General features: G+C 28.6%; 1 protein-coding gene across 5 annotated transcripts in view; it reads left to right on the forward strand.

The window, feature by feature from the left end:
• Positions 1 to 13,366, forward strand: part of brm (ATP-dependent helicase brm) — a 143,243-nt gene that overhangs the window by 82,293 nt on the left and 47,584 nt on the right. For all 5 annotated transcript variants that reach the window (XR_012757274.1, XM_075372239.1, XM_075372238.1 and 2 more), the window contains exons 15-18: positions 415 to 572; positions 5,704 to 5,881; positions 8,313 to 8,555; positions 12,464 to 12,630. Coding sequence is in view for 4 of the 5 variants with exons in the window: in XM_075372239.1 (XP_075228354.1) it covers positions 415 to 572; positions 5,704 to 5,881; positions 8,313 to 8,555; positions 12,464 to 12,630 (746 nt within the window). In the remaining variant the exon portion in view is untranslated. The remainder of the gene's footprint in view (positions 1 to 414; positions 573 to 5,703; positions 5,882 to 8,312; positions 8,556 to 12,463; positions 12,631 to 13,366) is intronic.

The following is a 13,366-nucleotide window of genomic DNA, read 5'->3' on the forward strand; positions in this document are numbered from 1 at the left end:
ACTAAATAAAAATTTTCTGCCTTTGAGAATGTACACATAAGTGAAAGGTGCCAGAACAACTACACCTTCCACATTTCTTTCAGCTGTCTCAATATGACTAACAGTACATGGTTTCAAGCTGTATGATCTGGTAGAAAAAAACAGTCTTATTATACAACTCTGTAGACTTCTCATGAATAGGTGCTGAGAAACTAAGAAGAAACTCGCAGATATCTTTGGAAAATAACTGTCATCAGAATTTTTCTTCATTTGAATACTTTTCGATATTTGCTTGGATATGGATGATTAGAAAGTAATGTAAATTGACTTTGTTGTACTTAATTCAAAATAATTATTCTGGACTTATTTTTGTATTTTACGATTATTCAAGTTATTTCGTATTAAATTTTGTATTTGCTTCTTTTTTTTTTGTAGGGCCTTGAATGGCTTGTATCATTGTTTAATAATAATCTTAATGGCATATTAGCTGATGAAATGGGTCTCGGTAAAACTATTCAAACTATTGGTCTTATTACATATTTAATGGAGAAGAAGAAAGTTAATGGACCATACCTTATCATTGTACCTTTATCGTAAGTTTTTAATTTTTAATTATTTGGTGTTCTATATAATCACAGTTTTATATAATTAGATTATATGTTATTCTAATTGTAGGTGATCATATTCTCTGCCCTTGCTACATGGTCAATTTTCTGTGAGTAGCCTAGGAAATTTGCTATGAAGTATCGATTTGTTAAGTACACAAAAGTTTATAATATTTTTCATCATTATTATATTACAGATGATATTTTACAGACTGAAAAAGAAAGTTTTTTCTTAGTAGGTAATTGTTAATAAATATTATAAGTATTGTGTATATAAGTTTTCTGTTTACAGCTTAGTGTTAATTATAAGTTTCATAGTATATTTTTAGAATTAATTATAGAAAGGGTGGTTGTTTAATCATTTGTGACATTCTGATATGATTAAACATTCTTCCCATGTATTTGTAAAATTAAACACATATTTATTAAACATAATACACACACACTTGTATATTATTATATATAAAGTGATTTGCGTAGTATTACCAGGACTTTCTGAGCTAATTTTGCTAGCCAAAATGGAAAAATTTCATTTAAACATGGATCTGGAAACATGCTCCATTAGCAACTTATGGCTAGCGAAAAATTTCAACCTGATTCCTGGGCAAAGAAAGAAATAAAACCTTACTGAGATTCTAGGAGCTCAAATTAAGCTGTAAACTTGATGCTTTCATTTGGTTTTTGACCTGACAAATTGAATTGAATTTATAACTTAATTCCAGAATCATATATCCAGTAGTTTTCATAATACTCGACATGAAACCAAAATTTGTTTAAAACACATTTTTTTAATGTTTGTAGCACAAAAATTTTGTTAAATTACTAATAAATGCATAAAATTTATTATCAAAACTTGTAGAAAATTTATGTAAAATAACCCAATAAAAAACAAACATAAGTTCAAGAAACATTTATCGTATGAAAATGAAGGGATTACACATACAAAGCTTGTTTACTTTCCTACAAGTGCAATGATACAAAAAATAGTGTTGTATTAAAGATAAAAATAAAATTAAAAAATTAATAAAATAAAGCCAGTACTAATGTTATTCAGAAAACTAACCACTAGACTAACCCACCGGATTATTCTAGTTGTTAAACTTGTCATCGCAAAATCAGCTGATTTTCGAAGTTGAGAGTTCTAAGATTCGAGTTCTTGTAAAGGCAGTTGCTTTTGTATGGATTTGAATGCTAGATTGTGGATACCAGTGTTCTTTGGTGATTGGATTTCAATTAACCACATGTCTAAGGAATGGTTAACCTGAGTGTTCCAGACTACATGTTTACCAGTACATTTACACTTAAATTGTGCTACGTCAGGCCTGGCAAGCCAGTAGCGGTAATTGCATTTGCCAATACACATACACTCAGACTTAGCAGTAGCTGGAAAACTGATTGGATAAAACAACTATTGTTAAAGTTAATATATCTTCCTCAAATTCACTGTAGAAATGAAAATTTGAGAAATTATGATTTTGTAAGTTGGTAACACAGAAACAATGCATTAAGCTGGCCAACAATGCATTTTGTCATGTGTTAACTGCTGTAAATTTTTACGTGTACAGTTGAGTTTGATCAAGTCTCTGTATGTGTTTGTTTTAATTGGTGTCATATTACAGTAATGTCTTTATTTATGAGAGGAATATGCTGACATGGATTTATCTTGGTGGGGATGTGTGATGATAATGCAACTGCTGCTGCAGAATATCAAAGATGTTTTCCTAACCGCAGAGTTCCAAATCTTAAAACAATTAGTAGAATATTCCACGTATTAGAAACAGGTACACTTACCAGCATTAGTGCTCATCATGACTGTTCTGCCCATCACGATGCTGATATTGATGAGATCATTATCAAGGCTGTTCAGCACAGTCCAGGTGTTAGTACATAACACCTTTCCTGGTAGTTTCCCATTCTATGGTGTGTAAGGCACTTCGTAAAGACATATCCTTACCGTAATCAGTGAGTTCAAAATCTTCAAACAAGAGACCCTTCTATTTGTTTGTAATATTGCAACTGGTTGAATATGAACTACAAATTGCATAGGTTCATTTTATTTATTGACAAGGCTCAGTTTACTTGGGATGGCATTAATAACCTTTGCAGTGAACACTCGTAGGCAGAAGTCAACTTCTGCACAACAGTAAAACATAATTTCCAACATCAATTTAGCCTCAATGTGTGCTGTGATCTAATTTATGCTCAGCTAATTGGACCATTCATTCTCCCATGATGTCTAGATTCTGACATTTATTTGGCATTTCTTAAGGAACATTTGCTGCTGCTAGAAGATATTCCACTCACATTAAGATACCGTATGTACTTTCAGCACAATGGTGCACATCCTCATTTCTCATGTGCCTTATTGGCATACTTAAATGAGCAATTTCCAGAGTCATGAATTGGCCACAGTGGGCCAAAACTTGGTCACTAGAAGATCACCTGATCTTCTAACACTGTTAGATTTTTGCATCTGGGGTTGGATGAAAAATATTGTTTACAAGAAAAATGTTTGTTCATGAGAAGAGTTGGTTGAATATTTTACAGATGTCGCTGCACAAATTAAGGAAGTTATGCAAAATTGCAGAGAGTAATGCTAGCAATCCAAAAGTATGGAGCTATCAAGAAGCAGGACATAATCTTTGGATTTAATTTACTAAGCATTTGGCACCATTGGTATTAATACAATTGTATAAAATAAAGTTCCACTTACCAACAATTTTAAAAGTATGTATCCGAGTACTTTTGGAGCCATTATTCATTATCAGGGATATTCCAAAAGATGTTAATTCAAATAAGATGTTTGTGACTATTATATAATAGTCGCTAACATCTTATGAATTGACGTACAATTTAATTTTATTTCTTGACCGACTATTATGAACATAATAATTTTAATTTAAATACAATTATACATTTGAATTTGAATTAACATCATTTATAAAATCCCTGATGATGAAGTAACGGCTTCGAAAGTTCTCAGGTATATACTTTTAATTGTTGATAAGTGGAACTTTATTTTATGCAATCATAATCTTTGGCTCGCCATAACTTAACAGAGCATTTCCGAACCCATATTATAGCTACTGGAATGAGCTCAGAAAGCGCCCATAACACTACATGAATCGCTCTGTAAAGATCCTGCTGTGAAATGTTCAAGTGTTAATTTCCATCATAATCTAAAAGTAAAGTAAAATGGAATATTCAATTTTCCTAAATCTTTTCTAAGAAAAATCAAAATTGTTTTCTATAAAATATGTTCTGTTTAAGTGGATTAATTAATCATAAAATTTATATGAATATTATTGCATGTGTGAAAATAAGTCAGAAATAAAATTCAGTCCTTCATTTTTTCTGCAACATACATTTAGCAAAGAATTAAAGATTTTTTTTTAACTTTCTAAAATTCATTTCAATTGCATTTGTTATAAACTAAATTTCTTAGATGTAATGATTATTCAAGGAATGTGTGAACTATCAGAAGTAGTGAGCAACTCTCCAGTCTGTACTGGGGGAATGCTTCTTATTAACCTGTCATTACGAAGGATTAAAAATCTACCCCAGTCAAGGATAACCTAACCTGCTAAAATTTAGCTAGTATTCTTTAACAAATATTCTATGTGATGTGTGATTTTATTAGAAAATTAGTTTTTAAGTTTGTGTAGTTATTAATTTTAGTAAATAAAATATTATTGTTTTATTAATTTAACAAAAACATTCTGAGTTAATTTTAAATCTTAACTGTTATATGAGGGTCAATCAAATATAAACTGGATTTGTCTTCACAGCTCACATACAAACATAAGTGGCTGATATGAAAGAATATTGATGGTGTAGATCTGGGGAGGACGCTTCAGCCACCTTGGCATTCACATTTCTCTGGTCAGAAATGTCATGTCAGAGCAAGAGGTTCTACTGCCAGTTGTTTGATGTATTATCATAAGTTTCTCATAGATGAGGGTATCAAAACCTGCAAAATGTTTATTAGAATGCATACACAATTTGGGGATATGACGTCATGTACCAGGCCAGCAAATTTAAAGGAGGGTTTGAAGCTGTACAAAATGAGAATCAAAATAGACATTCAAGGACAAATGAGATGCATGACAACATTTGATAAATCCGTGACCTCACTGAAGACAGTCAGTACCTTACAGTTGATGAAACTGTTTCAGAAATGGGTATCAATAATAGAAGTGCACATTATTTTATCACAAAGCACTTTGGGTTCTGCAAATTTTGTGTGAAGTGGGTTTAAAACTTTTGACCTAAAATGAGAAACAGGCCTACAGAAAATCTGGCAAAGACTTCTGAATTAATTTTGACAAAATGGAAATAATTTTTTTTGCATCAAATGATCACATGTAATGAGACAAGGGTCTATTACTATACCTGTGTCAAAATTGGCTATTATGGAGGGTGTAGAAGTGGGAAGAGCCTTCCCCTGTAAAAGCAAAAACAAATCCATCAGCTGAAAAAGACCTTGCAATTATCTTTTTGAACTGGAAAGGTGTACTGCTCATCAATTTTCTACATGAACATCATACTATGAATGTTGTGTCTATTACTGCCAGCTCTTGGACAAAGTGAAAATCACCTACAGGAACAAAAACTACAGTCAGCCAATCAAAGATGAGATTCTTCTTCACGACTATGCCAGGCCTCACACAGCTGTTAGCACTTGGGATAAACGGAATGGAATTTACGGGAAAGTTATCTTTGAAAATATTCCTTACAGTCCACATTTACTTTGCTTTTCTTTTTGTTTGGGCTATTGAAGGAGCCTCTGGGAGCACATTGATTGCAGAGTGGCAATGAAGTTGAGTTATTGCACAATTTCTCATGACACGACGTCAAATGTTTTATGAAGAAGGGATCCATATAAGTTCCCTACACATTGGGAAAAATGTATAGAACTTAATGAGACTGTAGTTGAAGCAATAAATATATTTTATGTTTTTATTCTGTGCTAATAAATGCTAAAAACAAAAACCTGGTTTATGTTTGACTGACCGCCTGGGTGCATGCGTACATGCATCATCCACACATTTACACTTTTTAAATTATGTTTTTTTCTCTCTTTTTTTATTATTTATGTAAGTGTGTATTTTTTTTACAGTACGTTATCTAACTGGGTTCTTGAATTTGAAAAATGGTCTCCATCTGTATGTGTTGTAGCTTATAAAGGTTCACCTGGTATGAGACGGACATTACAGTCACAGATGCGATCTACTAAGTTCAATGTTTTATTAACGACATATGAATATGTCATTAAAGATAAAGCTGTACTTGCTAAGGTATGATTTCTATATCATAATATTAATACTTATGCTCTTAAAATTAAAAAAGATAATGTATTATTTCTTTTACTGTTTTAGTATTCTTTTCTTGAAAAGTAATGAAACATTTTTTTATAAATGCACAATATATGATAAAAAGAAAAAATAATACATTTATGGACATTGTAAAACGTAAATTATTCAAAACTAATTGACAGGTGATGGATTCAAATACCAATCAAGCTTGTCATTTTTCATTCAGAATTTTATTTCATGAACTATATAAATATTGGTGCTTTGTTATTTAATATTATTTAAATCAATGGTTTGCTGTAAATAGTAATACATTAGGAAGATACACTCTCTTATCTTTGTAATTTTGTTTCATTCTGAGAACTTTTATGGTGATACTTAATCACTAGTTCCTTACTTCTTTTAAAGTACTGAATTTTAAAAATAACATGCAAGCTATGAAAATAATATTAATTTTTTATTAAAAAGTGTTTATTTTAAAAAATAAAAACATTTAACTTTTTTTTTTTATATTATATTTGTATGATTTGTGTCCCTATATCAGTATCACTGATTAATTCTCTGTTAGTGGATCATTGTATCAGAAATTCAAAAGTAATCCAACTTACACTTCAGTACAGTAACTAACTTTTTCCTGATCTGACTTCAAAAAATATCATCAGTGGATCCATCTTGTATGAGTGGGAGCAGAATTGCTGGTTCTTACTGGGGCTAGCTGATAAATGTGATTCTGTATAGAGTCTTTTTCTAATTTTAACACACTAGTAATGATCAAATTGCCCAAGTAGATAGTAATTAATAAATCAGATATTTTTGTGTAGTTGTCAATCAACCAGGTATAATCCAATAAACTACTTATGATAGAAAAAAAATAAGGAGTCCAAATCAGATCACCCTTAAACTAGGTTGTGGTGAGATTTATTTATCTTTTGTCACCAAGTTACTATATTTAAACAATTGAAAAGAGGGATTATTTTTATAATCAAAAACCCACTTGAACAACCCAAGTACAGAATTACAAAGTAAATGAAATTACACTTAAGCACTTTCGCGGGATCCACATCATCTGTTGTATATATGATGTACAAAGTTACGTATCAAACATATTTTTTTTTTTTTTTAATTAAAATTAAAATATCAAAATTACCGTCATATATACAAAAACATATAAAGTCAATTAAATATACTACATATATATAATTATGACATCATATTTATATATATATATATATATATATGTAGTTATTATATTTAATTAACTTCATAAGTTTTTATATATATGATTGTAATTTTAATTTTTAAAAAAATTTATATTTTATATGTAATTTTGTATAAATATTTCTTATATACAACTAACTGATGATGTGGAATCCGTGAAAGTGCTTTTGAAATAAAAAAAAAAAAGGTAAGTACCATTTCATTTACTTGTAATTCTGTACTTGGGTTGTTCAAGTTGGTTTTTTATTATAAAAATACAATATATTGTACCGAGGAATATGGGTCTTATAAGTATTTGTTTACAAGTTTTTTTTAGTAGAGGCTTCACATGTGACTATTTACTGAAAAAATGAAACCTGATAATCTTACCCTTATTTTATTTCTTAGCAGTCTCTAAACATTGTAATTTGTATAAAATAAATTATATTTAAATTAAAATAACTCAGAAGGGACACTTCACAAAAATCTAAAATTTTTTATGTCATCAAGTTTATTGGTCATTAAAATTTGATTTGTTCCTAATTTGAAAAGGTTCTTCACTAGCGCTACTGACATGAAAAAGTTATCAACAAATACATGATATCCTTTATTCCAGTGATTGCCTAAACGTAGTAGTTTGTGGACAACAGAATATCCTTAACCATGAGCTGCTACCTCAGTTCTGTCTTCTTGATCCCTGGCACCCTTATAAGTAAATAAATCTAATGTGGACACCACATGACTTACTTGTACAACTATTAAATTACATATACTCATTTTTTTTTTAAATAAAAAGTAAAACTATAAAAATATTTTACATAAAATTTTATTTCATTAATACCTTCTGATATTTTTTCAAATTTTTTTATGGTTATATATATTATTATAATCGCCAAAAAACTAAGTCCAAAATCCTGAACATTTGATCAGGATCAAGTTTAAATGTATTTGGGAATAATTTGGTTAAAGTATTTGGTCTATATTCTGTATGAAAAGTTTGCTAGGTGGTATGGTTAAAGCAAGCAATAGATGTATCAGATTGAATTTTCATTTTTTTTTTTGGTCATGTTATTGGATTATATATTTATCCCATTGTTTCCAAAGTACTTTAATAGATTGTTTTCAGAAACTTTTCTGTTTCAATAAATTACATTTTTAATTTTATTCTTATTATAAAGTGGTTTCCAATAATTACACAATCTGTTTTTTTTTTTTGTAGGTTCATTGGAAGTATATGATAATAGATGAAGGTCATCGTATGAAAAACCATCATTGTAAATTAACACAAGTATTAAATACACATTATATTGCACCTCACAGGCTGTTGTTGACTGGTACTCCATTACAAAATAAGCTGCCTGAATTATGGGCTCTACTTAATTTTTTATTGCCTTCTATATTTAAATCTTGTTCTACATTTGAACAATGGTTCAATGCACCATTTGCTACTACGGGAGAAAAGGTTGGTTGATTTTATTTTAATTAAAACCTTTATACTTTTACATATTTTAATGTAATGGTACTATTTTGTTATTATATTACTTTGATTCTGTGGTTGAATTAGTGTATTTGTTGAATTGTGTGTTAATTTAAGTGTGCGCTACATTTTGCCATATAATATGATAGCTGCATCTATCTAGTTGTTTACCATGGTAATATTAGAATTAATATAAATTTAATTTTGGGAAACAGCGTATTTCAAGTTACTAGCATAATATTATTTGCAGAATTTTTTTCAATTCAATTAAAAATCAAAATTTCATTCCTTTGAATCTAAGAATTACACAAATCAAGATTCATTCATTGACCTATGAGTGTGAATTGATAATAATTTTAATTGATATTTAGTAATAAAATGAATTTGATGATAATAATTTTTATGTATAAATGACACAGTTTTTATGAAAATTTGTATAAAGGATGGGGAGGAATGACTTAATTTTATTATTGAATTACCAGTAAATGGAGCTTCACGAAAGTAATTAATTTATTAAGCTTATATATGACATTTTCTTTGATTTTATTTGGATTATTTGCCTTATCTCTTTGAATTATAATTGTGACAAAACTTGATGGTATGGTGTAAACATATTGGAAATAAAGCCGTATTCATTTTCAAACTAACTGGTTCACAGGAACTGGAATTAAACCCAAAATAACGGGGTTTTTTGGTGCATTTTCAGCTTTTTTTTTTTCATTCTACTGGGTGTAATTTTTTTTTACGTTTCCTTTCATTTGTTGAAGGATTAATTAATTAAGAGGTAAGACTAGTTTGATGCTTATACATTGTTCTATACAAAGCCTATGTAGCACTGGTGAAGCATATAAAATACTTTTATTTATGCTATCATAGATAATATTTAACTTAATGTAAATATATACTAAATTAAATGTTTATAATATGTCACTAGAAATATTTTTATTTTATTAAGTTTTGATATCTGTTGAGTTAATATCCTTGGTGTTGAAACTTGCCTTCGATTATTTTTTTCATTACATTGCCAACACATATGTATGATTGAATTCTACCAATTTTTCTATGTGACTGATTCTTAGATAAACAATAAGAATTAATTTCAGAGTCATTACTTTTTAATTTAGAATCATTAAATTTTTGCATATGAATTAGTTATTGTGTTCTCAGCACAAATCTTACATAGATTTTTTGAATAACTTTGATTAGTGGAATGGTCTTTATGCAGACAATTAGAACAACAACTATTATTTTCCAAAAAGGCTTTATGGTCAGTGAAAAAGATTAAAAATTCCTTACATCGATATAAGTAATGATTTGAATTACAGAATGAACATTGGTTAAAGTTAAATTTTGATTAAAAACTGACATTTTTTCTTTTATATTGTTTGTTATGATTTAAAGTAAATCATTTGATAAAAGTTTTAGTTGATATATTGTAGTGATTTACTTTGACATTGTTTTCTGTATTCACTTGGGTATTTGAAGTGACTACGTTAATGTTTTCTAGAAGTTGTCTTCTTGTGTTGAGAAATTCTATAAAGTCTAAAGTTAGGAAACCTTTAATTTGAGAATTTCTCATTTCATATTCAAGTGTTATAATCCAATTTAGATTTTAGAAATTGGACTATGATAAATTCATGTTTTAAAGGAAGTTGCATTACTTCAAGTGAATTTACATCTGAGGATATTTTGTTAATAAAATTACACAAAGTATCTACAGATTCTCTTTTTATGGAATCTGATCTTATGATGCAATTAGCATTATGAGATGCAATTAAGTATTTATCATATCGAGTCTTTAATTATTCTACAGCAATAAAATAATTTTCGTTAGTTATTGGCAGATCTTTAATGATAGCTAACGCTTAATCTTTTAAAGAAGCATGCAAGTAATGTAGTTTTTGTAAATTTGTTAAATCAGTATTATTATGTATTAAGTCAATAAATATATTACAAAAATGCTACCACTCTTAACACATTACCTCTGAATAGTAGTATGTTAATTGGTTTTAATTGTGTTTGTTTAAATATTGCATTTGAATTAATTTCTTTATTAGATGATTTTTGATTATTATTAATATCATTTATTAAATGTTGCAATTTGCGTTCTGTAATTCATAAGTCTTGTTTACGATCCAAAAATAAATCATCATCTTCAGATTCCATTTCAATGTTTGATTGAATGATGTTATGTCTGTCTTGCAAATCAAGAAGATTCTTTAACTTAATTGGTAAGTCAATTCTATCATCTTGTGAGGGATCTAATTTATTAGTAAAGTTACGAATTCTCGTTAGTGGCCTTTACTGACCTTCTTTATCTTATTAATTGTTTTAATTCCTTAATGATATTAAATAACTTAAATTAATAATATGAAATGTTAACAGTAAATTAAATGTGAAATGAATCAATGATATTACATAAATGATGAAACAATGTAAATTAAATGTAATAATAAATTAAGAAAGATGTACATAAATGATGTTGTAGATCTAGATGCTGTGAGTCCCTTTATATAGTAGATTGTTGAATGTGAATTTTCTTGAATGATGTTTCTTCAAATTGTAGATTTTATTCGCAGTTCTGGTAGATTAAATGATAAATTCTTCAAAAATGTAGATTATATATAACCGTGGTTTGAGGACTAAAAAATATGTTAATATCTGTCTTGGTGTAGTACCTTGGTTAGGATAATTAGTTTATGTATTTACCTCTAGTTCAAATAATAAATAAATATAGACATTTATCACTTTATAATTAGATATGATCCTTTAATATTTGTATGAGTAATATAAGATTATGCATAAGTGTGTGTAAATGCTTTTAATGATTCCATCAATTATATATTGTTAAAGAATGTTTATTATATTATATTTTGTAATTTTGTACATTGAGTCCATGAAGATTGATAAAGAAAGATTGCCTAAATGTAGTGCAGAGCCGGCTTATATAATGTGTACGGAGCTGCTGAATCATCAGGAGCCGAGTGCATCGAAAAGGAGCTGTGTGAACTGATAGAGACCTGTCAATTTTAAAGTCCTTCTTAAATTAATCTTTAATAATATGCAGTGAGTCTGAACAATATCCTAACTGAGGAACTTTAAATACTTTAACAATAATACACAATAAATACAATTTTTTTTAATGGATTTCCAAAGAATTTGTAGAAATTGCTACTGTGCTCAATCAAATTTTATATAAAGGTTTGTTGTGGAAGGGGAGATCAACTTTTCTTTGTTTTGGAGTCTCATGAACATAATTCTGCAATATATATACATAATATATATTTATTTATTAATTTTTTTTTGTTTGCTACCAGACACACAAATCAAATTGACTCAACTTGATGGGGTGATATAAACCTATTTGGAAAGAGGCCTTTTGATTTTCAAGTGAATTGGTTTACAAGAATTGGGTTTAGAGTTAAATATCAGGGTTTTTGGGTACATTTTCAGATTTTTTTCATTCTACTGTATGCAATTTTTAACGTATTTTGATGAAACTTGGTGGGGTGATATAAACCTAGTAGAAATATAACGCTATTGATTTTCAAGCGAATTGGTCCACAGGAATCGTAGTTAGAAGCAAAAGCTTGTAAAACTTTTCATTAATCATTATGGGTGACTCTTTTTCTTTTATAATGTATTGGCAACTGTAATTTAATATAGATGAATAAATAAGTTAATAAAATTATTAAATTTTATTAATGTTTTGTATTAACAAAGCAAGATTGATTTGGTGACAATTTCAGTAGTAATTAATGTTTCATATGTGCTCTAAATTGAAGACGGTGATGACATATATGAAAAAATCATTCTAGAATTTTATAAAATAAAAATTAATTGAAGATACTTAGAAATAAAATTATTTTCATTTATAATTATCAATTTAATAGGTTGAACTAAATGAAGAAGAAACCATTCTTATCATTCGTCGTCTGCATAAAGTATTGCGGCCATTTTTATTAAGAAGGTTAAAGAAAGAGGTAGAATCACAGTTACCTGATAAAGTTGAATATATTGTTAAATGTGATATGTCTGGATTACAACGTGTATTATACAGGTATTGCTATATATATATTTTAAAATATTTTAACTAGAAGTAGTTCATTAGAACAAGTTATAGTTTGTTATTTTCTGTTGAAAATTGATGTAACAAAAATTAACATACTGTCTGTAATTTAATTTTATACTGATTATTGTATGGATGGATCACATCATAAGACAGATTAAACTTAATGTACTTCTGATACTCATTTGTGAGTGTTTTGGGAAAAAAAAATTTTTATTGTGATATTTCTGAAGTGTTGGTAGTTTACTTGTGAAGTAGCTTATTTACTTGTTTACAGAGGCTATTAGGAAATTAACTTCTAATTAATTATTTAAAAAAAACACCAATTCATAAAAAAAAACAATTCATTATTTACATCTTATAACTACATCTGTTTGCTACTTTTCTACATAATTGCCATCCAAATTAAGGCACTTGTTATATCTATAAAAGTTTTTGAATACCCTCATCATAAAACTCTGCCGCCTGTAAATTAAGCCAGGTAGTAATGCCGTTTTTCAACTCCTTTACATTTTTAAATCACTGTGTTGTTAACCATTTCTTCACATTCAGTAAAAGGTGACAATTACTGAAGCCAAATCAGGGATTTATAGAGGATGGTTAAACAACCCCCATCTGAAACAGATTTGGCATTGACTGCATACTGCAGTATGCGGATGAGCGTTGTCATGAAAAATTACGTCTGAACTCAGCATGCTGCATTGTTTGTTTTGTATAGTCGTTTTCA

This window comes from Lycorma delicatula, chromosome 7 (genome assembly GCF_047948215.1).
Source record: "Lycorma delicatula isolate Av1 chromosome 7, ASM4794821v1, whole genome shotgun sequence".
NCBI classification, from domain to species: Eukaryota; Metazoa; Arthropoda; class Insecta; order Hemiptera; family Fulgoridae; genus Lycorma; species Lycorma delicatula.